Raw genomic sequence first — 27,505 nt, 5'->3', positions numbered from 1 at the left:
GCACCCAGGTTCGTCGTCGAGTACACCATTGCAGGTGCTCCTGTCTGTGATGCAGCGTCAAGGGTAACCGCAGCCAGGGTCTACAAGCTGATAGTACATGCTGCTGAAAATGTCGTCGAACTGTTCGTGCAGATGGTTGTTGTCTAGCAAACGTCCCCATCTGTTGACTCGGGGATCGAGACTTGGCTGCACGATCAGTTACAGCCATGCGGATAAGATTCCTGTCATCTCGACTGCTAGTGATACGAGGCCGTTGGGATCGAGCAAGGCATTCCGTATTACCCTCCTGAACCCACCGATTCTATATTATGCTAACAGTCATTGGATCTCGACCGACGCGAGCAGCAATGTCGGGATACGATAAACAGCAATCGCGACAGGCTACAATCGGACGTTTATCAAAGTCGGAAACGTGATGGTACGCGTTTCTCCTCCTTACACGAGGCATCACAACAACATTTCACCAGGCAAGGCCGGTCAACTGCTGTTTGTGTATGTGAAATTGGTTGGAAACTTTCCTCATGTCAGCACTTTCTGTCGCCACCGACGCCAACTTGAAAAGCTAATAATCTGCATATCACAGCATCTTCTTCCTGTCTGTTAAATTTCGTATCTGTAGCAAGTCATCTTTGTGGTGTACTGTGGTTTACTGGTTATTACCAAACATCTTCAAATTTGTTAAAAATAAATAAAAGGCAAGTTAAGTGTAGTCACACCCAACTTAAAACATATGAACGACCCCCCCCCCCCCCCTCACCACACACACACACACACACACACACACACACACACACAGACAGACACACACACACACACACACTATTAAGTAAAATGATGTACATTATATAAATAGTGGCTGAACAGTACTACAGTACTGATAAAGAACAAAGCTACACAAAATTGAATTGCAGGATTTATAAAGGAGCACAAATTAACTTGACCCTTTTGCTGTGGATGCTGCGAGAGTAAACATGCAATACCCACCTACGTTACACTATTTGGCTGGAAGTGAATGGAGGGGGATGGTGGAGGGGGAGGTTGAAAATGTGTAAGGGAAACAAGTCCTGCTACGTCCTCACATGCTAGGTGGTACACTGGAATCAACATTGTGTACACATGTCTGGTACAATGCTTTGGGGTTAGCTAACGTTGGCAATGGGCAGGAACTATCTGTACCAGCCAGGATTCATGTGACTTCCAACCATTGCTTTGTTCCCAGACAAGGGCCAGGTTACACATTCTGTATCGAACACATTACACTAAGATGACAAAAGTCATTGGATACCTGCCAATATTGTGTCGGACCTCCTTTTGCCGCCATTGTGCTGCAACTTCTGTGATTATTTTTACCCTCCACGCCTCCTTCCAGCACTAAATTGTTTATCTCTTGACGCCTCAGAATGTGTCCTACCAACCGATGTGCCACAAATTTCTTGACTCACCAATTCTATTCAGTATTTCCTCTTTAGTTACACTATCTACCCATCTAGTCTTCAGCAGCCTTCTGTAACAACACATTTCAAAAGCTTCTATTCCCTTTTTGTCTAAACTGTAAACCGTCCACATTTCACTTCCACGCATGGCTAGACTCTGTACAAATACTTCCAGAAAAGATGTCCTCTTCACTTAAATCTATACTTGACGTTAACGAATTTCTCTTCTTCAGAAATGCTGTTCTTGCCATTGCCATTCTACATTTATATCCTCTCTACTTTGACCATCATCAGTTATTTTGCTGCCCAAATAGCAGAACTCATGTACTACTTTCAGTGTCTGATTTACTAACTCAATTCCCTCAGCATTTCCTGACTTAATCCAACTACATTCGATTACCACTGTCTTGCTTTTATTGATGTTCATCTAATATCTTCCCTTCGAGATGCTGTCCATTCTGTTCAATTGCTCTTCCAAGACTTTTGCTTTCTCTGACAGAATTACAATTTATTTATTTATTCCATGTGATCTGATGGTACACAGTGTGTTGCCGATGTCGGAAAATATCATTTAACATTGCTAACATATATTAACATAAGCCTATAGTATCCTAATGTATTATATTGCTCAATTGTTTTCAATTTAACACAAAGAGCAAGATTACTGTTCTAAGAATTCATTTACAGAGTAAAAACAGTGACACAACAAATACGACTTCACAGCTTTGCTAAATTTTATGTTGTCTTCAATGGACTTAATACTAGTGGGAAGATTGTTGAACAGTTGGAGGGCCATGTGGAAAGCTCCCTTTTTACACAGTTGAGTGTTTGTACGTACAACATGCAGGTTTGCGTTTTTCCTGGTGTTGTGTTCATGTATTTCATTATTTTTTACGACTCTGGGGTCAGTTGGCACTATGTGGTTTCTGAAAAATTTTAGTCTCAAGAATATAGAGGCAAGGGAGAGTAAGGATTTCCAACTTTCTGGAGATGGGTTTGCCGGAGTCTCCCAGTAATAATCCTCAGTGCTCTCTTCTGGATTCTGAATGTGCTGAGAGCAGTTGGAGAATGTCATCAGCAAGCGTCAAGGTCTTTTTTATTTCTTCTCCCTGAACTTCAATTTCTACTCCAATTTTTTCTTTCACAATATTCCTCAGAGCTGAAGGAAGAAATACTTGAAGCCACCATGTCAGAACCCAAATCTTCATACAATAAACTATTCTCTCTTCCATGCAGTGCATTAATGATTCCATACTTCTTAAACTATTTAATCATTGTTTCAGTTATAAAAAGAGTCCCACATAGTTTTCACCCACTAACAACTTGAGAAATGCCAGGTCTCTTCCCACTTTCAATTTCAAAATTTGTAGATTGTATTTGTCTGTTCCACTTCTCCTCCCTAGTGTTGATACATACATCTAGTGGTTTAAGTAAACTAGTTATCTCTACTGGAATTACAGCTAACTGAGTCTCCAATTCATCCAAAAGTTCAAACTTTCCTCTTTTCTTTGCATTAACGACAATTTGATAAAATTCAACATTTTTTTTTTTCTTCATACTCAGCTGGCATCTTCTCTGATAGTTCTGTCTCGGCCCATATACATAGCCGGTGCCTCTTCATAAATCACGAACACAGTGATATCGATCCGAGGAAGTCATGAATCCCTTTATTGGTGGATATTGCTTTCACATAATGAACGATCATTACCATAGAAAAAAAATTCCCATTTGTCTGTTCTCTAAAATACAAGTATTGAGTTCTCCTTCAAGTTTTGGCTATTTCACAGTTCCACTTCTCAGATTATGTTTACTATGAGGTTGCTTTCTGGCTTTCCGGTAAGTTCTCATCATCTTGTTTAGTTGGAGGTGGCCCAGAATGCCTTTATTGCAGCACTGTTTCCACACTCTTCACCATTATGCAGTCAATTATAGCTTAAATTCAATAGTATAGCAACACCATTTTTCAGTCACACCTTGCAAATAAAACCACAACACAGGTATGACACAAGTGGCTCTCCAAACCACACACAACAATAACTGAAGTTTCAAAGAAGAATACAAAAACAGTTAACAACAACACATGTGCACCCACTTAACTCTACACAATTAGAATGCTCAAAATTCACAAAGAATGTAACAATGATTTGTTTCAAGCTGAAACAGAAATTTTGAAGAAATAGAGCTTACTGGTACCAGCCTTAACTTGCAACTGGTGTATAAGACACATCCGGTTTTTGTGCCTATGTTTGAAGGAAAAAATTACACCTCCTACAAGGGTTGGAACTTAAATAGTGGCAACTATATATTCACAACTGATACAAAAGAGTTACATGTTTGCACCTGCTTAAGTCCTTCAAAGCAGGCACCAGCATTGTGTAGAACTTGTTGCCAGCGATGTGGAAGGCATTAGCAGAGCCTGTTCTGTTGGTGCAAGTGGAGTGGTCTACTGCCTGTCAAATCTCTGGAACAGTTCTGAAGCGAATGCCACGAAGTGGTTCATTCATCTTCGGAATCACATCAAAGTCACAAGGACTAAAGTCCGGGGAGTATGGTGGAGGGTACAGTACTTCCCAGACCCATCAACCGAACAGAGCAGCCACAGCTTGCGCTGTATGCGCCTGCGCATTGTCATGCAAAATGACGGGTGGGTTGTGCAGAAAGTGTCACCACTTCTTTCACAAAACTAGTCGCAGGCGATACTCCAAAAACAAACAGTAATACTGTGCACTGATGGTCTGCCGTGGAGGAACCTAATGCATTAGGATAACACCATCACAATCGTACACGAGAATCACCGTAACTTTCACCATACTAGGGCTCTGACGCACTTTCAACTTTTGCGGCGGCCCATAATGACGTCATTTGTTGGATTGGCGTTTCAGTTTTGGCTCATACAATGTGGCCCACATCTCATCCAGTGTTACGATACGGTGTAGGAAAAACCTCTCCTTTGCATTCACAGCACTCTAAGTGCATCTGAGCAGCGTCGTAACGCATCTATACTGCATTTCCGCCAAGTCGTGTGGAACCCATTGTGATGCAATTTTTTGCATGCCCAGGCGTTCCTTCAGGATGTGAAGCACAGTCGTATGCGCTAATCCGGTTTCGTGGGTGAGCTCACGAATCATATGGCGGTAACAGCGTGCACTACTTCTTCAGAGTTGCTACGAGGACCTGCCCGAAGCACGTCTGCCACAGTTTGACGACCTTTGTTGAAGGCTTTTACCTAATGTGCTGTTGAAGGCTTTTACCTAACGTGACACTGTTCTGTATGGCTATGCCAATTCCCCAAACTCCTCTTGAAGATCTCAATGACACTGTCGTACTGTACGACCTCTGGCATTTTCAATCTCGATCCAACTACGTTGTTTCTGTTTCATAAACATAGTGACACCGCTACATTAGACCGCTCGCTCACAAGTGACTGTGTTTCCATTGACTGCGTGCGTAAGCCAGTGATGTGGATGGGCGAGTCCATTTGCTCAGAGGTAAGGTAGGTATGTCAACAACATGTGCTATCAGTGACAATAGTAGATTCCATTGCATACTGTCTCCACAGCAGTGTTGACGGAAAACCCAGTGACCCCCCAAGTAGATGCTATATTCCTTCACTTCTGGAAGGCGTTCGATACAGTTCCGCACTGTTGCCTGATAAACAAAGTAAGAGCCAACGGAACATCAGACCAGCTGTGTGGCTGGATTGAAGAGTTTTTAGCAAACAGAACACAGCATGTTGTTCTCAATGGAGAGACATCTACAGACGTTAAAGTAGCCTCTGGCGTGCCACAGGGGAGTGTTATGGGACCATTGCTTTTCACAACATATATAAAAGACCTAGTAGATAGTGTCAGAAGTTCCGTGCGGCTTTTCGCAGAGGATGCTGTAGTATACAGAGAAGTTGCAGCATTAGAAAATTGTAGAGAAATGCAGGAAGATCTGCAGCCGATAGGCACTTGGTGCAGGGAGTGGCAACTGACCCTTAACATAGACACGTGTAATGTATTGCGAATACATAGAAAGAAGGATCCTTTATTGTACGATTATATGATAGTAGAACAAACGCTGGTAGCAGTTAGTTCTGTAAAATATCTGGGAGTATGCGTACGGAAGGATTTGAAGTGGAATGATCGTATAAAATTAATTGTCGGTAAGGCGGGTACCAAGTTGAGATTCATTGGGAGAGTCTTTAGAAAATGTAGTCCATCAACAAAGGAGGTGGCATCCGAACCAGGTCGGGTTGACGGAGGACAAGAGAAGATCCAAAGAAGAGCAGGGCGTTTAGTCACAGGGTTATTTGGTAAGCGTGATAGTGTTATGGAGATGTTTAGCAAACTCGAGTGGCAGACTCTGCAAGAGAGGTACTCTGCATCACAGTGTAGCTTGCTGTCGAGGTTTCGAGAGGGTGCGTTTCTGGATGAGGTATCGAATATATTGCTTCCCCCTACTTATACCTCCCGAGGAGATCACGAATGTAAAATTAGAGAGATTCGAGCACGCGCTGAGGCTTACTGGCAGTCGTTCTTCCTGCGAACCGTACGCGACTGGAACAGGAGAGAGAGGTAATGACAGTGGCACGTCCACACACCGTTGGGTGGCTTGTGGAGTATAAATGTAGATGTAAATGTAGATTTAAGTTCTAAACTATGTATGCTGGCAAATACAGTAAGTTGTGGCAGTAAAATGGTGTGAATGTGCCAGCTGGCTGTACAGAATCAGCATTGCAAGGTAGGGCAACATGGGTAAGTGACAGAATAGCAGAATGGACAATCGTGTTTGTATGAAGCATTTACTAAACCTAGAATGAAGTTGCTGATTTCTTTGTGTGTCAAAGCGCACAGTCCGTGTCTGCGAGGAATGTCATATCACGTGCAGCCACGTGACAAGGGGGACGAACAGTGGTCATGAAAACATCCTAAATGACAGGAACCAGAGATGAGTGACATGCTTGGTCAACAACACTCAGTTTCTACACCAACAGGAATTGCTGCTGTCAGCAAACGCACTTCCTTTTCAACAAATTTCAAAGCCAACAATGTGAAGGCAACTGCACGCAGCAGACACACGAAGTTGGACACCTCGTAAAAAGCCATTGCTCACAGTTGCACAAAGTAACAAGATGCCGTGGTTCTAAAATCAAACTTTCCAATGTTTCGATTGTTGATTTCCACATAGTTTATTTGATGTGCTCTTATAGTTTGTTTATTATCATCATTTAAAACTTTTGTGTGCATCAAGAAATAAATTTGAATGGAGAACATTTGTGGGCTCTAACCTTTTGCTATCTTAAATCGTCATTAGTGCCTAAGCAATGAGAAGATCAGCTTTGACATGTATTTGGCAACGAAGCCCTGTAAAACGCCAACAATTATAACTAGTACAGCAAATTCAAAATGAATAAGTTTTCTGCTTAGTTATAAATTTTATGCAGGGCACCCTAGAACTACTGTTTCTAATGAAAATACTGCCACTGTTCAAGCAGTGCTTCAAGGAGATTGACTGACACAAATTAATTCAGGTGACATCCAGCACTGGTATGAATCAAATCCAAGACGTTTTACAACAACAGTTACATGTGAGGAAAGCTTGATGTCGACAGTTTCCACTCCCGACGAACAATGACGACACGCGGATACGTGCAGAAACACTCTGGAAACATTACAATATGGCACTTCAAACTTGGTTTGGAACATTCTTACTGGTGATGAATCTTAGACCCATTGTAAAAATCCCGGAAAGAAAAGTCTCCAAGGATCTTTCAGATAGAACATAAGCACACAAAAGTCTGACAAATTCATAGCTCTCTTAAAAAAATGTCGCCCCCCCCCCCCTTTTTTTTAACAGACTATATTGTTGCTATAGCATTAGAAGTTAGACATACTGTTACAAGCTACTTGTCACACAAAAATCTGTTTACTGGAAATGATTTTAAAGTTTGTGGGGTGAAAAAGAAAACAATTTTTCATCATGACAATGCACGACTGCATACAGCAAAACAACTGAGAATCTGTTTACAGTCCCTGGAAGTCAGCACCATGTACCCTCCGCCACAAAGCCCCCACCTAGTAATACCATTTCTTTTTGTGCCCAAAAGTTAAAGATAAAATCTATATCTATACTCTGCTAACCACTGTGAAGTGCATCACAGATGTTCCATTGTACTAATTATCGGAGTTTCTTCCCATTCCATTCACATATGCAACGTGGGAAGACAGACTGACTGAATGCCTCTGTGCAAGCCGTGACCGTGTTATTATTGTAATCTTGACCACATGATCCCTATGTGAGCAATAAGCAGGGGGTTGTAATATTCCTAAAGTATCATTTGAAGCCAGTACTTGAAACTATGTAAGTAGGCCTTCTCAGGATAGTTTACGTCTGTCGTCTGTCTTCGTGACGCTGCCAAATCAGTTTCTTCAACATCTCCATGGCACTTACCTATGGGTCAAACAATCCTGTGACCATCCGTACCATCCCTCTCTGTGTAGTTCAATATTCCCTGTTAGTCATATTCGGTACAGGTCCCATACACTAAAGCAATATTTCACAAAGAGCCGCACAAGTGTTTTGTACGCAATCTCTTTTGTAGGCCAATTGCCTTATACCAGTACTCTACCAATAAACTGAAGCCTACCACCCGCTTCAATCATGACAGAGTCTACACGATCATTCCACTTTGTGTCCCTACAAACAGTCACACCTGGGTATTTGTAGGAGTTGGCTGATACAAACTGTGACTCACTGGTATTTCAGACATAGAATACTATGACTTATTGTTTTGTGAAGTGCACAACTTTACAGTTCTGGACATTTAAAGCACGTTGCCAATCTTCCCAACGCCCTGAAATCTATCAAGATCTGTCTGAATATGTATGCAGCTTCTTTTAGACAGTACTTCATTGTAGACAATAGCATCATCTGCAAAAAGCTTGAGTTTACTATTAATATCGTCCACAAGGTCATTAATATACAACGTGAATAGCACTGGTTCCAACACACTTACCTGGGGCACACACAAGTTACTTCTGCATCTGATGATGACTCTCCATCCAAGATGCTGTGCCCCTCACTACTAAAAAATTCTCAATCCACTCACAAATTTCACTTGATACCCCATATGACTATACTACTGATGACCAGCATAGATGTGGTGCTCAGTCAAACACTTTTCAGAAATCAAGGAAAACTGAATCTGCCTGACTGACTTTATGTGAGGCTTTCAATAAGTCATATGAGAAAAGTAAGAGCTGGGTTTTCACACTCAATGTTTTCAGAATCCGTGCTGGTTGGCATGGAGAAGGTCATTTTACTCAAGATTTCTCATTTTGTTTGAGCTCATATTATGTTCTAAGCTACAACAAATCAATGTCGAGGATTTTGGGCAGTAGTTTTGTGGATCACTTCTCCTACCCAACTTGTAAAGAGGTGTGCTTTCGTCTAACTGCTGGGTATGGTTTTATGTTTGAGGGATTGACGATAATTACAGTTTGAAGATGGGCTAGCTCAGCTGCATACTGAGTATAGAATCTGACAGGAATTCCATTGGGACCTGAAGCTTCATTCAATTTTAATGATTTCAGCTGTTTCTCGTCACCACTGACACTTCTTTCACTCATCTTACACAGAATCACGTTTTTGTCATCAGATGAGGCAGTGGAATGTCATGAAAACCTGGTTTCTAAAGTGCCTCAAGAAGAGTACAATCACTTCTTTATGGAATGATTCCATCAAATGCAAAAATGTACTGATGTCAAAGGGGAATATTTTGGGAAAAGTTTGTACAGTAAAACTGTTCTTTTTACACTTTTCAGAGACTGACCCAAAAAAGAGTACAATGTAGGAAAATGTAAAATACAGGAAGGCACAGGAAACACAACAAAGGTGAATAAATTGCTGTTACAGTCATTCTCTTTACATTGTATAAAATATGAAATTAAAACAATTTACTTTTTACGTATTTAAAAAAATCTGAAATAATTGATTGTTTTTGTTTCTTTGTAACAGCAATTGGCTGAGTGCTGACACACACAAATGCACACTTGGGTTTCCCTCATCGTTCTGATGATGTCCAATGGCATAAACAAAACACGGAAGCAGAAGTCTTTCATGAAACTATATTAAAGTGATATTTGTGTTCTAATGGGAGACTTATTATTGATAGTTATTACAAAATTATGGTAAATAAAACTTGTAACACAATACTGGTTAAAACACAACAGCTGCAGAGAACAATGGACACAAAATCTATAGCTTGTTGCCGACAAAGAGGTTGCTCAGTTCAGGGATGTCCTGGGTGAAAAACAGTGTGGAAATCATCATCATCATCATCAACATGTTATGGAGCATCTTAAGGAGGAATGTTTACGTCTGACATCAGGTTGTACCAACTACAGCCATCGACACACAGACCGTGCTGTTGAACACGAACGTCAAGTTCAACATGCTGCTGAATGCTCAGAAACCACACGACCTAAGCATACGCTACGAATTCCTCAACACAGTACACGCAACAGCAGCTCTTCCAAGCGGAAGATGTTGGCTGTATCTGGCTCACGCATCCGATTGTCAAAACACACATTTGCTCCCTTGCCCATACACTAGTTATGTTGTTCTGTCTGTAGTATCCTTCTCATAAGGCAAAAAGAAATTTATCGTGCCCAGTCAATAAGGACATCAGCTTACAAAGGTTCCTTAACAAACAGTGCATTACAAATTCTCTCACTTGATTACTATTCCTGTTCAGCAACAGAATCTTTACAACATGTGAAATAAAAAACTTAAAGCAAGAAAGAGCAAAATATCTTACTGCAAGCTGTCTTGCAGATTAAGCCAATCGAACAAACTCACGCCTCAGAGATACTGCACTTATATTTACATAACACTGAATACTATAGAATATACTTTCATTAAACTAATAAGAAGCATCAGAACCTATTAAAAAATGTGAATACTGATGATAAAATTATTTGGATCTACTGAGGCAAGAACCAGCAACATATCAACAACTGCATCACCATTCAGTGACGCTGCTTCATTGCGCTATACCAACTATGACCGTTGGGTGACCATACTTTGCATCTTACCATCTACTGAAAGTTTTAATCGTAAATATTTTACTAACTGACATTTAATTATAACAAACTGTATCAATAACATTGCATTTCCTATGGATCCTAAGTGTACAACTGCCTTGAAAAGGTATACTTTCATAATATGCAAGTTACAATAATTCTTTAACAACCAATATCACATTTCCCATCATTGTATTTCTTAAGAAAAATAAAAAAAACAACCATACAATTCAAGATGAGTTTTTCAGAGCTTCTCAATTTTATGATGCTTGTTGATGGCACATATACGTATGGGCTTCAACTTAAAGCCAACACAGCCTCCCATGAGTCTGTACTGAAGAGATATGGCACATGCATGATACAGGTGGCTTTCTTCCATCTCAGTGATCAATATTCAAACACAAGTTCAGAATATCTGTCATGTTTGATACTGCTCTGCACATTTGGAAAAACTCCCAATGCACCTTTTCCATCCTACGATGTCAGAAAATGGCACACTCCACGGTCAAAATTTTAAAGCACAGTCCGTGTGCCAATGGCTTAAGACTGCACTCCAAGTACGTATTAGCGTATTTCATGTTGAAGTAATAACGACTCGTGAAAGCCTATTACAGAGTCAGCCAACTTTAAAAGCATTGTTTATTTATATAAAAAACTGTGAGATTAAATTAAAGCTGTTGTAATACAATGCAACGAGTAGGGGGGATGTCGCTAGTAAAACCACTGTCATCTCACTGTGATTATTGTTAAGGCAGTGACTCAGTATACTTTCCCACCCTTCCAAACATTGCAAACTTATAAACAGCTGCCCGTGACCCGACACGCTGACAATGAAAATCTTGCTTACCACGCTAACAATATGTTATGTCATCACTAACTTTGCATATAGTCTGCACTTTCTGCTTTGTTCTGAGGCTGATGTTGAGCAGGTGCTTAAACTGCAGCATGTGTGGAGCGTGTAGTTAAGGCTACAGGTGGTTCTGCGATGTTACGAGAGTGTCGCTCGTAAAATGACTCGAGCTCTTTCATTCAGTTAAATGTGATCACGAAAACTGACATTTATTTCAGCATTCTCAGTGATCGAGTGTTGCCACTCGTACATCTTCATCGTGCTGATGACGATCGGTTTGTGGGGTGCTCAACTGCTCGGTCATTAGCACCCGTACAAAGACCCAATTTTTCCACAGTACAATCTAACCACTGTCATGAATGATGACAATGATGACGAAATGGTGAGGACAACACAAACACCCAGTCTTCGGGCAGAGATAATCCCCAACTCGGCCGGGAATCGAACCCAGGACCGCGTGATCCAGAGGCAGCAACGCTAGCCACTAGACCACGAGCTGCGAACGCCTTCACGATGAGACTGCTGCAGACAGTATCACTTCCTAGATTATAACAGCTGTGTACACAGGGCTGCAGATGTACAACCTCGTCTAGACGAATGTTCAGAACCCTCTCACACTTCGACTGGTGGGCCATATCACTCGATCTTAATCTCACTGAAAATGCCTGGGGCTAGAGACAGCAGGGAAAATGCAGAAACCACCCTCCCTGCAACTTGTTAGCTGGATGAGGCATGTTGTTGTTGTTGTTGTTGTTGTTGTTGTTGTGGTCCTCAGTCCTGAGACTGGTTTGATGCAGCTCTCCATGCTACTCTATCTTGGGCAAGCTTCTTCATCTCCCAGTACCTGCTGCAACCTACATCCTTCTGAATCTGCTTAGTGTATTCATCTCTTGGTCTCCCTCTACGATATTTACCCTCCACACTGCCCTCCAATATTAAATTGGTGGTCCCTTGATGCCTCAGAACATGTCCTACCAACCGATCCCTTCTTCTGGTCAAGTTGTGCCACAAACTCCTCTTCCCTCCAATTCTATTCAATACCTCCTCATTAGTTATGTGATCTACCCACCTAATTTTCAACATTCTTCTGTAGCACCACATTTCGAAAGCTTCTATTCTCTTCTTGTCTAAGCTATTTATCGTCCACGTTTCACTTCCATACATGGCTACGCTCCACACAACTAGTTTCAGAAAAGACTTCCTGACATTTAAATCTATACTCGATGTTAACAAATTTCTCTTCTCTAGAAACGCTTTCCTTCCCATTGCACTTGCGCAGCTACGATGACGCAGGAAGCCCATATGTTCGTACGTGTAAAACGTTACATGATCTTACGTATGGCATAAAAGAAACAAGACATCAGATGACAGTTCAAGAATGTCGGAATTTCGTGAACCATACTAAAACGCATAATTCGGCTTAAAATGCACATTCGTATGTAAATTTTCTTGGAGTACCAGTACTGTATTATCTGATGTTTGGTTCTTTATTATGGCATAATGCCATACATGCACTTGAAATGCAGCGAACAGTTGAAACTAGCCAATAGTGCGAAATTAAACACTTCGTTACAAATAAATTGACTGCTTGAACAGAAAAGATCTATAATAGCCAAATCTCTTTACCAAACCGACAAAAATAACTTCATTGTTCTGTCAGGAAGGTGGAAATAAAATCTGAAACTAAAAACATACTTTAGCCTTCCCTAATTACGCGAACATATTTTAATTCATTTGATAACTCCGGGCAACAAAAATCCGTTTTGTTATCATTTAACGTGAGAGCAATAAACGAAGAGGAAGCAACAAAATCACTAAACATAAACACAGGTCACGTGGAGACGACCCACATCCCCACCACAACTCAGACTCCTCTGGGCATCAGCCCCGGATTTACCATATTTCTGAATTGGGGCAATATTAAGTTGTGGCGCCCAGCCACACTTCTGTAACCGGAAGCGGGAGAAGGTACTACTCATACGAGAGTCAACTGCGCATGCGCAAGAACCCGCCCGCAAGTGCTCAAACGAATCTAATTTAAACAGTTGTCTAGTCACACTCATCGGAGGAAATTTGTTGTTAGGAAGCATTGCGTAGTGTTCGTAAAGCCTTTGACACACTTTGCTGTTGGCAGACGTTTGTATCAGCACTGTTTTGTTGTTGTATTCGGCGCATTCCCATTGCAACTTTAAGTTCTTTTTCTTTTTTTTATCTCTCTCTCTCTCGTTCATGTTTTGTTGCTGCGGTATTATTCTGCAGTAGCGGGATACAGTAGTATAATTTGATAGAGTATTGGTTCTTACCAGTCAAAATCACAAAAAATTAACTGAAAGCTAAAACAATGAAAAATTCCCGGAATTCTAAACAATTCCCGGGTTTTCCCCGGTTTTCTCCCGGATCTTCCGGTTGTCCCGGGTCGTATACACCGTGCAGCAGTGAAATCTTCGGAGAAGCATCCGGTGCTAGCAGAAGACATCGGCGCTGCAAGAAAGCAAAACTAGCATTCTTCAACAATTAAGTCCACGAAAACGCTTAAGTTGTATAGAGAGAGCTTAACATTACACCAGGCCACCGCATCAGGCCCCTGCTACAGAAACCCGTCACCGAATGGTCTCCGAGGATACACTGCTGGTAGCCCCTGGATTCATCCGGACAGTCAGCTGCAAATCTATTCACCTGTTCCCATATCCGACAGCCGTCATTCGCCTGTCACCCAGGCCAGTCATGCACTACAGTTGCCTCAGCACCGGTTTTGGATACAGACATTTTGCCGTGCACGCTATACGTGGTGACTCACGAGGTTTTCCCCCAGTCTGGAGAATTTGTTTTGTTGTGGTCTTCAGTCCTGAGACTGGTTTGATGCAGCTCTCCATGCTACTCTATCCTGTGCAAGCTTCTTCATCTCCCAGTACCTACAGCAGCCTACATCCTTCTGAATCTGCTTAGTGTATTCATCTCTCGGTCTCCCTCTACGATTTTTATCCTCCACGCTGCCCTCCAGTACTAAATTGGCGATCCCTTGATGCCTCAGAACATGTCCTACCAACCGATCCCTTCTTCTCGTAAAGTTGTGCCACAAACTTCTCTTCTCCCCAATCCTATTCAGTACCTCCTCATTAGTTATGTGATCTACCCATCTAATCTTCAGCATTCTTCTGTAGCACCACATTTCGAAAGCTTCTATTCTCTTCTTGTCCAAACTATTTATCGTCCATGTTTCACTTCCATAGTCTGGAGGGTATTCCTTAGGTTATTTGGAACAAAAAATTTAAATAAAGTAATGGGATCCATAATTAAGGAGCTACAGTAATCGGAAAAGCTCAGGAAAAAAGCAGAAAAAAACTTTTATTGTACGATTTCAACATCAAAAATTCACAAAATAATTAATTTAAACAATTTTGTAGCATTCAGAGTAGATTTAAAGCAAGTGTTCAAAATTTCCTCTCTGCATCTGAAGGCAAAGATTCGCACGGGAGTGAACTGCGTGAGTAGCAGTTCGTAATTTCACACACTCGTCCCTTATTGACATTGTGGCATCTAAAATGCGTTGTATCAATTCTTCTCATGCTTCCACATCAACTTTGTACACAATGTATTTCATCCACCCCCAGATGCAGTAATCTAGCAGTGTTAAATCTGAGGATCTGGCACGCCAGTCGATAGGGCCCCCGCGACCTGTTCATCTGTGTGGGAACTGCCAATTAAGATAAGCTGTTACCACACGGTGGAAGTATGTAGGTGCCCTGTCATGTTGGACATACACGTGCTGTCTTGTTTCCAGAGGAACATCTTCAAGAAGCTGTGGTTAAGTCTTCTCGTAAAAACTTAGCGTACATATGACCATTTAAATTTCCCGCAAGAATAAATGGTGCCATTAACTGGTCACATGCAACACAACACCTGACATCATCATCATCATTTAAGACTGATTATGCCTTTCAGCGTTCAGTCTGGAGCATAGACCCCCTTGTAAAATTCCTCCATGATCCCCTATTCAGTGTTAACATTGGTGTCTCTTCTGATGTTAAGCCTATTACTTCAAAAGCATTCTTAACCGGATCCAGGTACCTTCTCCGTGGTCTGCCCCGACTCCTCCTACCCTCTATTGCTGAACCCATGAGTCTCTTGGGTAACCTTGCTTCTCCCATGCGTGTAGCACGACCCCACCATCTAAGCCTGTTCGCGCTGACTGCTACTTTTATGGAGTTCATTCGCAGTTTTTCTTTGATTTCCTCATTGTGGACACCCTCCTGCCATTGTTCCCATCTACTAGTACCTGCAATCATCATCCTAGCTACTTTCATATCCGTAACCTCAACCTTGTTGATAAGGTACCCTGAATCCACCCTGCTTTCGCTCCCATACAACAAAGATGGTTGAAGGACTGAACAATGCACAGATAACTTAGTCTCGGTAGTGACTTCCTTCTTGCAGAAGAGAGTAGATCGTAGCTGAGCACTCACTGCATTAGCTTTGCTACACCTCGGTTCCAGTTCTTTCACTATGTTGTCATCCTGTGAGAATATGCATCCTAAGTACTTGAAACTGTCCACCTGTTCTAACTTTGTTCCTCCTATTTGACACTCAATCCGTTTATATCTCTTTCCCACTGACATTACTTTCGTTTTGGAGATGCTAATCTTCATACCATAGTCCTTACATTTCTGATCTAGCTCTGAAATATTACTTTGCAAACTTTCAATCGAATCTGCCATCACGACTAAGTCATCTGCATATCCGAGACTGCTTATTTTGTGTTCACCTATCTTAAACTCACCCAGCCAGTCTATTGTTTTCAACATATGATCCATAAATAATATGAACAACAGTGGAGACAGGTTGCAGCCTTGTCTTATCCCTGAAACTACTCTGAACGATGAACTCAATTTACCATCAACTCTAACTATCTGACTATCTATGTAAAGACCTTTAATTGCTTGCAAAAGTTTGCTTCCTATTCCATAATCTCGTAGAACAGACAATAAATTCTTCCTAGGAACCTGGTCATATGCCTTTCCGAGATCTATAAAGCACAGATACAATTTCCTGTTCCACTCTTAACACTTCTCCATTATTTGCTGTAAGCTAAAGATCTGGTCCTGACAACCTAAACCCACACCAGACATTGACACTTAATCAGCGTTGAAATTGAGATACTACTGTACCATTTGGATTGTTGATACCATCTCTTGTAAAGGTCGCCTCATCACCGAACATTATGAAGCGACAGAGCTGCCGATTTCCATTTAACCAGACGCAAAAGTGCAAACAGTAGGCACAATCATGTGGCTCTAAATGGTGAACTTTCTGCACATGAAAAGGATACAGTCCATTCTCATGAAGAATCCTACATAACTTAGTTTGTGAAACATTCAGTCGGATAGCTAGGCGTCTCGTACTTGAACGAGGACAGTGTGGTCTACTGAATTACAAATGTTTTCCTCTTCTCGAATGTCACGGTGTTTTTCGGAGTGAATAAAAATACTGGGAAGAGCATCAGTTTCTAGCAATGAAACTTCCTGGCAGATTAAAACTCTGTGCCCGACCGAGACTCGAACTCGGGACCTTTGCCTTTTGCAGGCAAGTGCTCTACCATCTGAGCTACCGAAGCACGACTCACGCCCGGTACTCACAGCTTTACTTCTGCTAGTACCTCGTCTCCTAGCTTCCAAGTTTGGAAGTGCGTGAGTCATGCTTCGGTAGCTCAGATGGTAGAGCACTTGCCCGCGAAAGGCAAAGGTCCCGAGTTCGAGTCTCGGTCGGGCACACAGTTTTAATCTGCCAGGAAGTTTTATATCAGCGCACACTCCGCTGCAGAGTGAAAATCTCATTCCAGTTTCTAGCAATGCTCGATATGTTCCACTAAATGTTTTGGCACTCGCAAACTTACAATTAGGATACTGACGGTGATATTCGGCAACAGCAGCTTTTGCATTACCGTCACAGAAGCCCAAAATGTACACCAACTCTCCATACTCCGGCGGTGAAAACTTGTACGGCATCACAAAGTACACTGTATACAGGAGACAATAACAGTAAAGAGTGACTGCAGTATCAACAACGTGGTTGTTACCCAAACGTACTACTCACTGCACTCGCCTTCCTAAGACTGATGGTGTGTTCTGTGACCAAAGTGTAGCGCTCCATACACCGTGGCATGTTTCAGGACTCTGTTGTAGCTCCTTAACTATGGATCTGATCGCATTACTGTATTTACATAATAACCTAAGGATAACCTCCAGCAACTGGGGCAGAACCTCGTGACTCACCCTGTAGTTTATGCACCGTGGCACACGAACTGTTCGCAAACTCTGCTGTTTCGAAAATGCTTCAACCCCTCATCCAAAAATAAATGGCTGTGATGTGAGGTAAATCACTCCATTTCTGCATTACGACAACTGCAGTGCTGGTGCTGCCACTTGGCACGTGTGAGTCGTCAATGTTGAATCTAGGCATGAGTCATTTTAATGTGACTGAATTGTGTACGAGGAAACTCGATCACAAATTGATTTTAAATATGAAGACAGAGATGTTACCGGTGTACTTTGTCTGATCAAAATTATACGCACGCATCTACGTATTGTCGAATTAACCACATGTCACGAGAGACGGGCCCACCGGTACAAGAGAAGCCAAACAGTACTGTGTTGTCAGCAGGTGAGCAGTAACAACAGAATGGGTCGGTCAAGAGAGCTTAGTGGCTTCAAATGTGGACTACTTACTGGATGATAGGTGAGCGAAAAAACCATAAGGGACATTTCAACCCTCCTAACGCTGCCAGAGTTGATGTGACTGTCGGGTGGAAATGAAAAGGAACAATCGCGGCTAAAGCAACATCCGTGCAGGCCTCGTGTACTTACCAACTGGGGCTGTGAAACATTGCAGACAGTGGTTGTGGGTGGGTTTGGGTTTGGAAAAAGCTTCACAAATGGTAACTGCTATCACATTTAGCACCTAAAGTCAAGTACAGAGAAGGTGTGTTTTTTGTGGGTAGCGTGTGGTCCCCTTACTGCACTTGAAAAAAATGTTGAATGCATTGCAAACTGCGTACAGTAGCGGACAGTAGAGGAACAGTCTGCAGGCAGTAACTCTTTGCATCATCATGACAATGCACCCTGTTGTAAGGCAACAGTTTGTGAACAATAACATTCCTGAAATTGACTGGCCTGTGTAGAGTCAAAACCTGAATCCAATGGAACACATATGGAATGAGACAGAACATCAGTTTTGCTCCAGACACTAGCGTCCTATACAGGGTGGAGAAAAATGGTGTCACAAAATTATAACCCTGGATTGCTGATGCCAGTAGGAACCAAAATTGCTAACGTCGTGTATGTCAACGGAACCAAAATTGCTAATGTCGTGTATGTCAACGGCACACAATTTTTAAACTACAGAACCTCGGTACCACGCGCTGCAATTGGCCGTGGAATTGCCCTTTTCCCAGGTGCTCTGGACAACACGTGACCACGAATGCTTTGCCTGCCGGAGACCGCAGCACATCCGAGACAGCCTGCACGCTCGATGGTAGCGCGCCAGCTTTCCACTCTGGGGGCAAACCCGTCGGGGTTGTCAGGGTCCTGACACACATCGTAATTCCGCGATAAACACACTGGGAACAAACCCGTCAACAGTTGTTACTTTGCATTCAGAAAGTCTTTTACGAGTTGTGTCGGGCCTGAAAAGGGCCTCGTTCGTAGTTAGGACATTGTTTACTTAAAGCAGGTGCTCGAACTGGCGACCCTCTGACGCAACACGAGCTCGGTAACGTCGAATGGTGTTTTGCCAAACTCTTTCAAAGATCCCTGGCATTGCCCTGATGTGATTGGTGGTATGTTGAATATAATCCATTAATTCCTCTTCATTTCTAGGTTGTTCGTGTCCAGGTGGGTGAACTAGAACCTCGAAGAATCCCCACAGGAAATAGTCCAGGGGCGTGAGGCCCGGTGACCGCAGGGGCCACGTCTTACGAGTGCCTCTGCCAATTATCCGGTCGTCGAAAAGTTTATTTAAATATCTGCACACGGCACGACTATTATGTGCGGGCGCCCCATCGTGCTGCAACCACACGCGTAGCCTTACGTCCATGGGAACATTTCCAACAGGCCGAGTAGAGTTTCTTGCAAAAAATGAAGGCAATTTGACCCGGTAAGTCGAGGAGGTAGACGGACCGGCCCAATCAGATGGTCACCCACAATGTCCGCCCAGATGTCAAGCGAAAATCGTTCCTGGTGTCTGTGGATGTACGTAACGTGTGCATTTCCCCTTGCCCAGTAATGAATGTCTCGAATGCTGTAAAGGCCATCCCAGTGGAAGATGCACTCATCGGTAAACGACACAATGGTGAGGAAGTCGGGATCTCGTGCAACGCGTCACAGAAACCACCGGCAAAACCCTAGCCCTTGTTCGTAGTCCACCACAGGATTTAAGTCTTGCACAGGGTGGAAACTAAATGGATCCCTCAAAACCTCCCAGGCTAACCGACGAATGGCCCACGTCACGTCCACCCACTCAAGTACTTGTCGTAGCTGCTTTCTCAAAGTGCTCGAGAAGTCTGTTCAAATGCAACATCCCTTCGTGTTCGAGGTCTTCCGGCATCACCGCGATATCTCGCTAAGGAGGCCGTTTCGGCAGGTCGCTGGTGAATTGCTGTAAATGTTTGCAGCTGTGAGTGGCGTCTTGCTGGATACTGTTCCTCACATAACCATCGAGCTTCGTGCACATTACCATTGGCTAGTCCATAAACAAAAACCATATCTCGTTGTTCTTAAAACGAATACTGTGCTGCCATGCTTACTGTATGGCTAAATTGCAGGTGACGTGTGTGTGCTCCGAATGTGTGACTGCCTCTGACATGAGGTGGAGACAAACACCAAGACCTACATATTTACTCGAATCTAAGCCGCACTCAAATCTAAGCCGCACCTGAAAATCAAGGAAAAAACATTTTCACGAATCTAAGCCGCGCCTGAAATTTGAGACTCGAAATTCAATGGGCCGCATCTCCAAATCCAAACAAAGTTGGTCCATTGCAATATGAAACACAATTTAGGTTGAATGAATGCGATACAGCTACAGTAGTTTGGTTCGAGTTGTAAGCTTAGCAGTTAAGCTTTACCAGGTAGTCATTGCTATGCGTCAGGCACTCCGTCTGTATTTTTTATTTCCTTTTTCACGTGTTTCGTCTGGTTTGAATCGATTGTTTATTTTGCTTTGATCTGATAAGTACCGTTCTCTTTCTTATAGGTATTTACGTCACTCTACTCTGAAAATGCATTACTGTACTGTGTCATGCATTGTTTGTCGCATTTTGATAGTGCGTATGATAGAACATGTTCTGAATGAGAGTTTACGAAAAAATTTCTACGTTTGAAAATCTTTGCAATCGACTCTTCAGTACATCACAATCTGCACAGAAATTAAGAGTCATCTTAGATTTGAAAATCTAGTCAATTGCCGTGCTTCATTTCTGACTGTATCACTATTAGACATAAGAATAATATGAATATAAACATGACATGATATGTATATTCTTCCCCGTTTGCTATTGTCTCACTCCAGTTTCGTAGTTTATTAGGCACACACAATTTAAATGAGATAGCAGCAAACACGAAACAATACATGGCAAAATGTTTATATTTGTATTATTCTTATGGTGAAGAGAATACTGCATGTGATTCACAATTCATAGAAGTTCCTATTAGCAACCACCTCTTCTCACAGTTAGGAAAAAATTCAGAATGTAGAGTTGGCCAAATTGACAAACATCCCAAACAGTCTTGCTAGCCGGATTTTCGTAGTACATTGAAATGCTGCTACATTCGAAGATGATCAATACGGAATTTGTATTTACTTCGTTGGATAATGTATGAAAATGCAGTGGTCGAAACTGGGGGCGGAGAAAAAAGCTCATCTTCCACATTTTTTTTAAATTTTATTTACTGAGAGGTTTTAGTGCCAGTATTTATCTTTGTGCCTACAAAACATGCCTGCGTAGCACTACATATATTCAATGGCAGAAGTTAGTTGTGGCGGCACCCAACGACATTTTTCAGAATTTCCGCTTGCTTTGCACTCGATTCTAAGCCGCAGGCGGATTTTTTGATTACAAAAACCGGAAAAAAGTGCGGCTTGGATTCGAGTAAGTACGGTATTCGACACGTGTACAAATCACATCGGGGCAGTGACAGGTTGAGGGATGCCATTCCTCCACAGACACTCAGCTACTTCACTGAAATCGTCCGCAGCAGAGTTCAAGCCATCTCAAAGGAGAAGGATGGGCATACCATGCATTAATGTCCACTTATAGGTGTCCGCATCTTTTGATCAGATAGTGTACATCTGCTTTGAAAGTGGCTATGGGTCTGAAATGTCACCTTGTTCCACTCAGATCAAACTAATTTTAGCATGCCTTTGGTTTCCATTTTGTAATGAAAACTGCTACTGGAGATTGCCATGTCCTCATACAGCAGACAGCAGTCCAGTTTTTTCACGAATAGATAATCTTTTGTGAAGCTTTTGCTGATTTCTGAAATGCAACAGGGTCCTTCCAGTTAATCTGTGGTGCAGAACATCAGATACCTGCCTTAGACAAACTAGGAAAATGAAATACCTTTTCTCGCTTCACAGTCAAATCCGACGGTGGAAAATTCACGTCAGCTCCCTCGACTGGCTCTTCTTTAATAACACGATTTTTCACTGGCGGCCACACCGTGGGTTGTTTCTCTCCTCGTCCCAGATTCTCGCAGTCCTAAAACAGCACTCACATGTCAAATAAAGAAAGGGTGTCCCTACGGAATGTTACTTTTGAGTGCATAACAACATACAAATTTATTAGCCAAATTCAGCAATTTACATACCATTCCAATGGACGCTACCTGTGTTTTTGTACGAAACGTATTACTCAAAAGAAGGCACACGCTCCTGCTTTCGATGAAATTTTCCATAATTTTTTGGCATTCTCGTGCCTAAATTTCTTAAATTACACGTTGAATCACAGCTTTAAGTTCTCAAAGTGTCTGTGGTTTGTTGGAATTCACATGAGATTTCAAACTCCCATAGAAAGAAACCACACAATGTCACATCACAAGATCTGGATGGCCGATTCACATCACCACTGTCAGAAATCACAGGGCCAGGGAATCTTTCTCATAAGAAGTGAATTGCTGCAAGTGATGAGTGACATATTATATATTCCAGTCCATGTCATTATGGAACCCACCAACAACAGATAACGATTCAAACGAAGCCTCTGTTGCTATACCTGATATTCCTCCTGCCATGATGAGGTTTAATTACACAACACCTTCTTTCTAATTACTTTTATAGTTTATTACCCTCTCCCCCTACCTTCTCCCTCATAACTCATTATTCTGAATGTTTTTGCTATTTACCTTTTACCTCTTTAGGATTGCCCTTGGTTAACTTACATTTAATGACAAGGATGTTTCCCACCACTTTTCTACATGACAATGGGGCCCAATATTAAATGCTTTCAATTTTTTTTTCCCCCACTCGCGTTTTAGCGATATTAGATCCACTGCTTGTTACATTCACGTGTTTGAGCAGTAATTATTCCCTCACTATTCCAGTCTGATGACGCGATAACTGTGTGAAATGCATAACTACAACACAAACTGATTACTCATTTGAATGTGATAGGTTACACCAGCAATGAGCAGCCTGTGGGCCGTATATGGCTCGCATAAGAAAGTCACAATCCTAATTATATGAACATGGTGTCTGTTCTTTTGGACCATTTTGATCCTGCAGTCATTACAAATCGAGACACAAAGGAATTAAAGATGTTTAGATACTAGTGGGCATTGATTTACATTGATAAAGAGTCCTCGGTTCATATCCCGTTCTACCACAAATTTTCAACTTTCCCTTTTGAAGTAAATTAATTACCACTGGCAGCTAAATGTCATTAATTCCTTTGTATCTCGATTCATAATGGCTGCAGGACCAAAACGGTGTCCGTTCTTTTAGACACACAATTAAGGTGAAATTGGCCAATGATCCCTTTGGCTCAGAGGCACACCACACTCTGATCAGTGACACATTGCGTGTAATGAGGATAATGGGCAAGGGTCACTACATTCACAATATGTATACGAGTTGAGAATTTGGGTGTGACGCAAGGCGTGCTACAGTAGTCCGTGCAGTCACAATGACCGCTGTGTCCAGATGGTTTAGCGGTCAGAGCACCTGCCCAGTAACCAAGAGACTCGCATTCGAATCATGGACTGGCACAAATTTTCAGCTTTCTCCATTGATGTAAATCAATGCCCACTAACAGCTAAATGTGATTAATTTCTTTGTGTCTTTACTCCTAATCGCCTGTGAACTGGCAATGCCTATCTCATCGGCAGATTTTGTTTTCTATTCTTTCTCGTTTTAATATTAGTAAAGAATTCTTATTGTTATGAATATATTAAACACTACAACTGTTGAAACTGAAGATAACTTGTGATGAACTAATGAACCCAGAAATGCTTCTTAATTGCTAAATATGTATGGGAATTAGGTATATGTCATGACCTCCTTCTCCCCCCCCCCTTCCCCCGCTTTCTCTGTGCATCATCTCCCCCGCCCCCCCCAAAATCTCTCTCTCTCTCTCTCTCTCTCTCTCTTTCTCTCTCTCCCCCCCCCCCTCTCTCCACCCCCTTCCCCCCCCCCTTCCCCCCTCCCTCACTGACCTTCAGCCTTCTTTGTTTTTGCCACAGAAATTAGGAGTTGAAGTCACTTAAAATGAATGTGTAAATTGGTTGGGATAATTAACAAACGGGTATGGGAGATCTCACCTGCTGCTGGATCTATGAGGGTAGTAGCTCCCATGACAGTATTCTGCATAGTTTTAATTTGCAAAAGGGTACCATTACAAAATTTTGCACGATACAGATTCTTCAGAAGTATTCTCACCATAAGGCAATATGCCATACTTACAACCAACGTGTTTTCTGTTAAAACCAATACAGTTGTGTATACAATATTTGTTTAAAATTATATACAAGGTGTTTGGGGAGGAAAGGTCAATATTTTGAACAGTGATAGTATAAGTAATTCTGAACAAGAAATGTCATATGAACATAGGTCCGCAGATGCTTTGTTAGGGACGTACAGGTATTGAAAGGAACTTTTAATTCTGCAAAATTTATGTGCACAACATGAACGTATATGCAATACAAGTGGACTGCAACGTGACTTTCTTGAAAACAATGTTACAGAGAAGTAAAGTTATGCTACACATTTTTACATAAAGTTTATTCATTTATTTAGTACATAATGCATTAATTACATCATGCATGTTACATGTATTCAGTTGAAAAAGACGTACAACGTCTTTTACAAACGGCTTTAACACTTATCATTCAGCTGTTGTACAGTTCACAGAACAGGTTGGAATATCCCACCACGAATTTCAATGCACTTTTGCACTCTAGCGATAACATGTTGTGTTGCTTGTTCAACTGCCTGTGGTTGGTTCCTAATCAATTCAGCAGTGTCCATGATGCAAAGAAGCAGTTCATCTCCTGTATTTGCCTTTACTTTGTGCACCTCCGATTTCATCCCATCCCACAAACAGAAATCTAAATCTGTAACGTCAGGTGATCTCGGAGGCCAGTTAATAGAACCGCCACGGCCAATCCAGCGATTAGCGTAGGTGCAGTTGAGATGGTCAATCAAATGTAAGGTAACTTGTGGAGGGGCAGCATCATGTTGAAAATACATTCCAGTTTGCTTGGCTAAAGGAACGTCCTCGAATAGTTCGACAAACAAACCTCTCCGGGTGACACCACCTTGACGAAGCACTGTCCGTGCGGGTCGAGAGGCTTGCGTATCCGTGTGAAGCTGAGGGCTATACCGAAGGTAGAGGACCTACTGCCGGAAAGGCCTTATCTGATGGATGAGACTCAGTGTCCCACAACGCCCCAATGTTCCCTATCCAGTCCTAGTGCTTACCCAATTCCCTTTCGCAACCCGAGGTGTGATGCGATCTGAGCCGAGGGTTGTGCGGCACACGGGAAGATGTGTAGTAAACGGAGCGTCAGGGATACCGGGCAACCTCACTGAGTAAGTAGCCTTACACCGCGTGGGGTATTCGCAGTGTGGACCGTGTGGATCCCCAAACCTCGTGGGACCGAGATGGACATGACTAAAGAAAATAAATTAAAACAAACTGAGGGGCAAGCTGAGACCTCAGACACCCAAACATCGGGATCAGAACTGATGGAATGCATTCCCACTAGTGAATCAGGGTCTATACCTGAGCCAGAAGTGGTAACTGTAACCAAGAAGTTGGACCAGATGAAAATTACCGTATTTACTCAAATCTAAGCCGCATGTGAGAAATGAGACTCGAAATCATGGAAAAAAATGTTTTCCCAGATCTAAGCCCCTCCTGAAATTTGAGACTCGAAATTCGAGGGGAGAGAAAAGTTTTAGACCGCCCCTCCAAATAGAAACAAAGTCGGTCCAGTTTAACATGTGACACAATTGAGGTCAAATGGATGAAGATACAGCTACAGTAGTTTGGTTCGAGTCGTAAGCTTAACAGTTAAGCTTTACCAAGCAGCCATTGCTATGTGTCAGGCGTTCCATCCGTATTTATACGGGTACCCTTCCTTTTTCATGTACTTCGTCTGGTTTGAATCGATTGCTTATTTTGCTTTGACCTGATAAGTGCCATTCTCTTTGTTATAGGTGTTTACATCACTCTAAGCTGAAAATGCATTATTGTACTCTGTCATCCATTGTTTGTCACATTCTGATAGTGAGTGTTTACGGCCTGTCGCCGCTCGCAACAATGCTTGCTTTTGAGCGCGCTACCGCCGCTTACAATTAAAAAAAAAAAAAGAGAGAGACAGAGACAGAGACAGAGAGAGAGAGAGAGAGAGAGAGAGAGGAATTGTCTCTAACTGAAACAACGGCAAGAGACTGCTATTTGTTGTTACTTACACTGCTGCTTTCTTTGATAATGATCAACAAGAACCAAATAATAGACGGTGTATGATAGAATTTGTTCTGAATGAGAGTTTAGCGAAAAATTTTCTCCGTTTGAAAATCTCTGCAGACGCCTGTTTAGTACATTACATTCCGCATAGAAGTTAGAGCCATCTTAGAGTCATGCTTCATTTCTGACTGTATCACTATTCAGCATAAGAATAATACGAATATAAACATTGCATATGTATATCCTGCTGCGTTTGCTGTTGTCTCACTGTAGTTTCGTAGTTTATTAGGCAGACAGAATTTAAATGAGATAGCAGCAAACACGAAAGAATACATTGCATAATGTTTACATTCTTCTACCTTTTCTTTTAATTTATTTACTGACACAGATGTTTTGGTGCCAGTGTTTATCTTTGTGCCTGCACAGCATGCCTGTGTAGTGCTAGTATATTAGGGGACAGAAGTTAGTTGTGGTGGCACCTACCAACATTTTTCAGAACTTCCGCTTACTTTGCACTCGATTCTAAGCTGCACGCGGCTTTTTGGATTACAAAAACTGGAAAAAAAAAGTGTGGCTCAGATTCGAGTAAATACGGTAAAGCCTTGTCTGGGGCACACAGGAGGAAACTCCTGAGGGGACAGAGACAAAAGGAGGGGAAAGAATGGCATCCCAGAGACAAGTGGAGGGAATTAAAAGGGCTTGAGTCTAAGACCCCCAAGAAAAAACTGTCTCAGGTTGAAGGGATATGCAGCCCGCCACATCATTGAAGACAGGCAGCAAGAGGATAAAGGAGAAATCCAAGACTCACTCCTCCATGGATAAGAGAGCCCGAAAAAACCGAGGCTAGGAATAGGGAAACAGACCTATAGTAGTGCAGTCTCAGTTTTTAAGATGGCCGTTATCCAGGAAGCCTATCCACTGGTAGCCATCACATTGCAGCAGGAGGAACTTGTACAGATGGCCCTCTTCGAAAAGATTGGGGACGAAGGGGTGGGGTAGGGGGGGGGGGGGGGGGCGGGGCTGGTCCAGGACCCAACTTCAGGAGGTCTATCTACATTGTGGTGCACTCATTTTCGTCTGAGGGGGTTCACACGGTGGAATGGCTAAAGTACAAGATGCCCATGATATCCCCGTGGGAGGATGCGAAGCTGCCGGTCGAGGTGGCAGTGGACCTTCTTATGACTGCAAAGGTATGGGT

At 42.3% G+C, this 27,505-nt stretch overlaps 1 protein-coding gene across 31 annotated transcripts in view; it reads right to left on the bottom strand.

Moving 5' to 3' along the window:
- LOC126295288 (uncharacterized) overlaps nt 1-27,505 on the bottom strand; it is a 562,445-nt gene that overhangs the window by 462,521 nt on the left and 72,419 nt on the right. For 26 of the 31 annotated variants that reach the window (XR_007552438.1, XR_007552439.1, XR_007552435.1 and 23 more), the window contains exon 5: nt 21,964-22,101. The exons of the other annotated variants lie outside the window; for them this stretch is intronic. Coding sequence is in view for 9 of the 26 variants with exons in the window: in XM_049987719.1 (XP_049843676.1) it covers nt 21,964-22,101 (138 nt within the window). In the remaining 17 variants the exon portion in view is untranslated. The remainder of the gene's footprint in view (nt 1-21,963; nt 22,102-27,505) is intronic. 31 annotated transcript variants of the gene reach the window in all.

The sequence above is a fragment of the Schistocerca gregaria genome, chromosome 11 (assembly GCF_023897955.1).
Source record: "Schistocerca gregaria isolate iqSchGreg1 chromosome 11, iqSchGreg1.2, whole genome shotgun sequence".
In the NCBI taxonomy this organism is placed as follows: Eukaryota; Metazoa; Arthropoda; class Insecta; order Orthoptera; family Acrididae; genus Schistocerca; species Schistocerca gregaria.
This window is presented reverse-complemented; position numbering and strand designations above follow the sequence as displayed.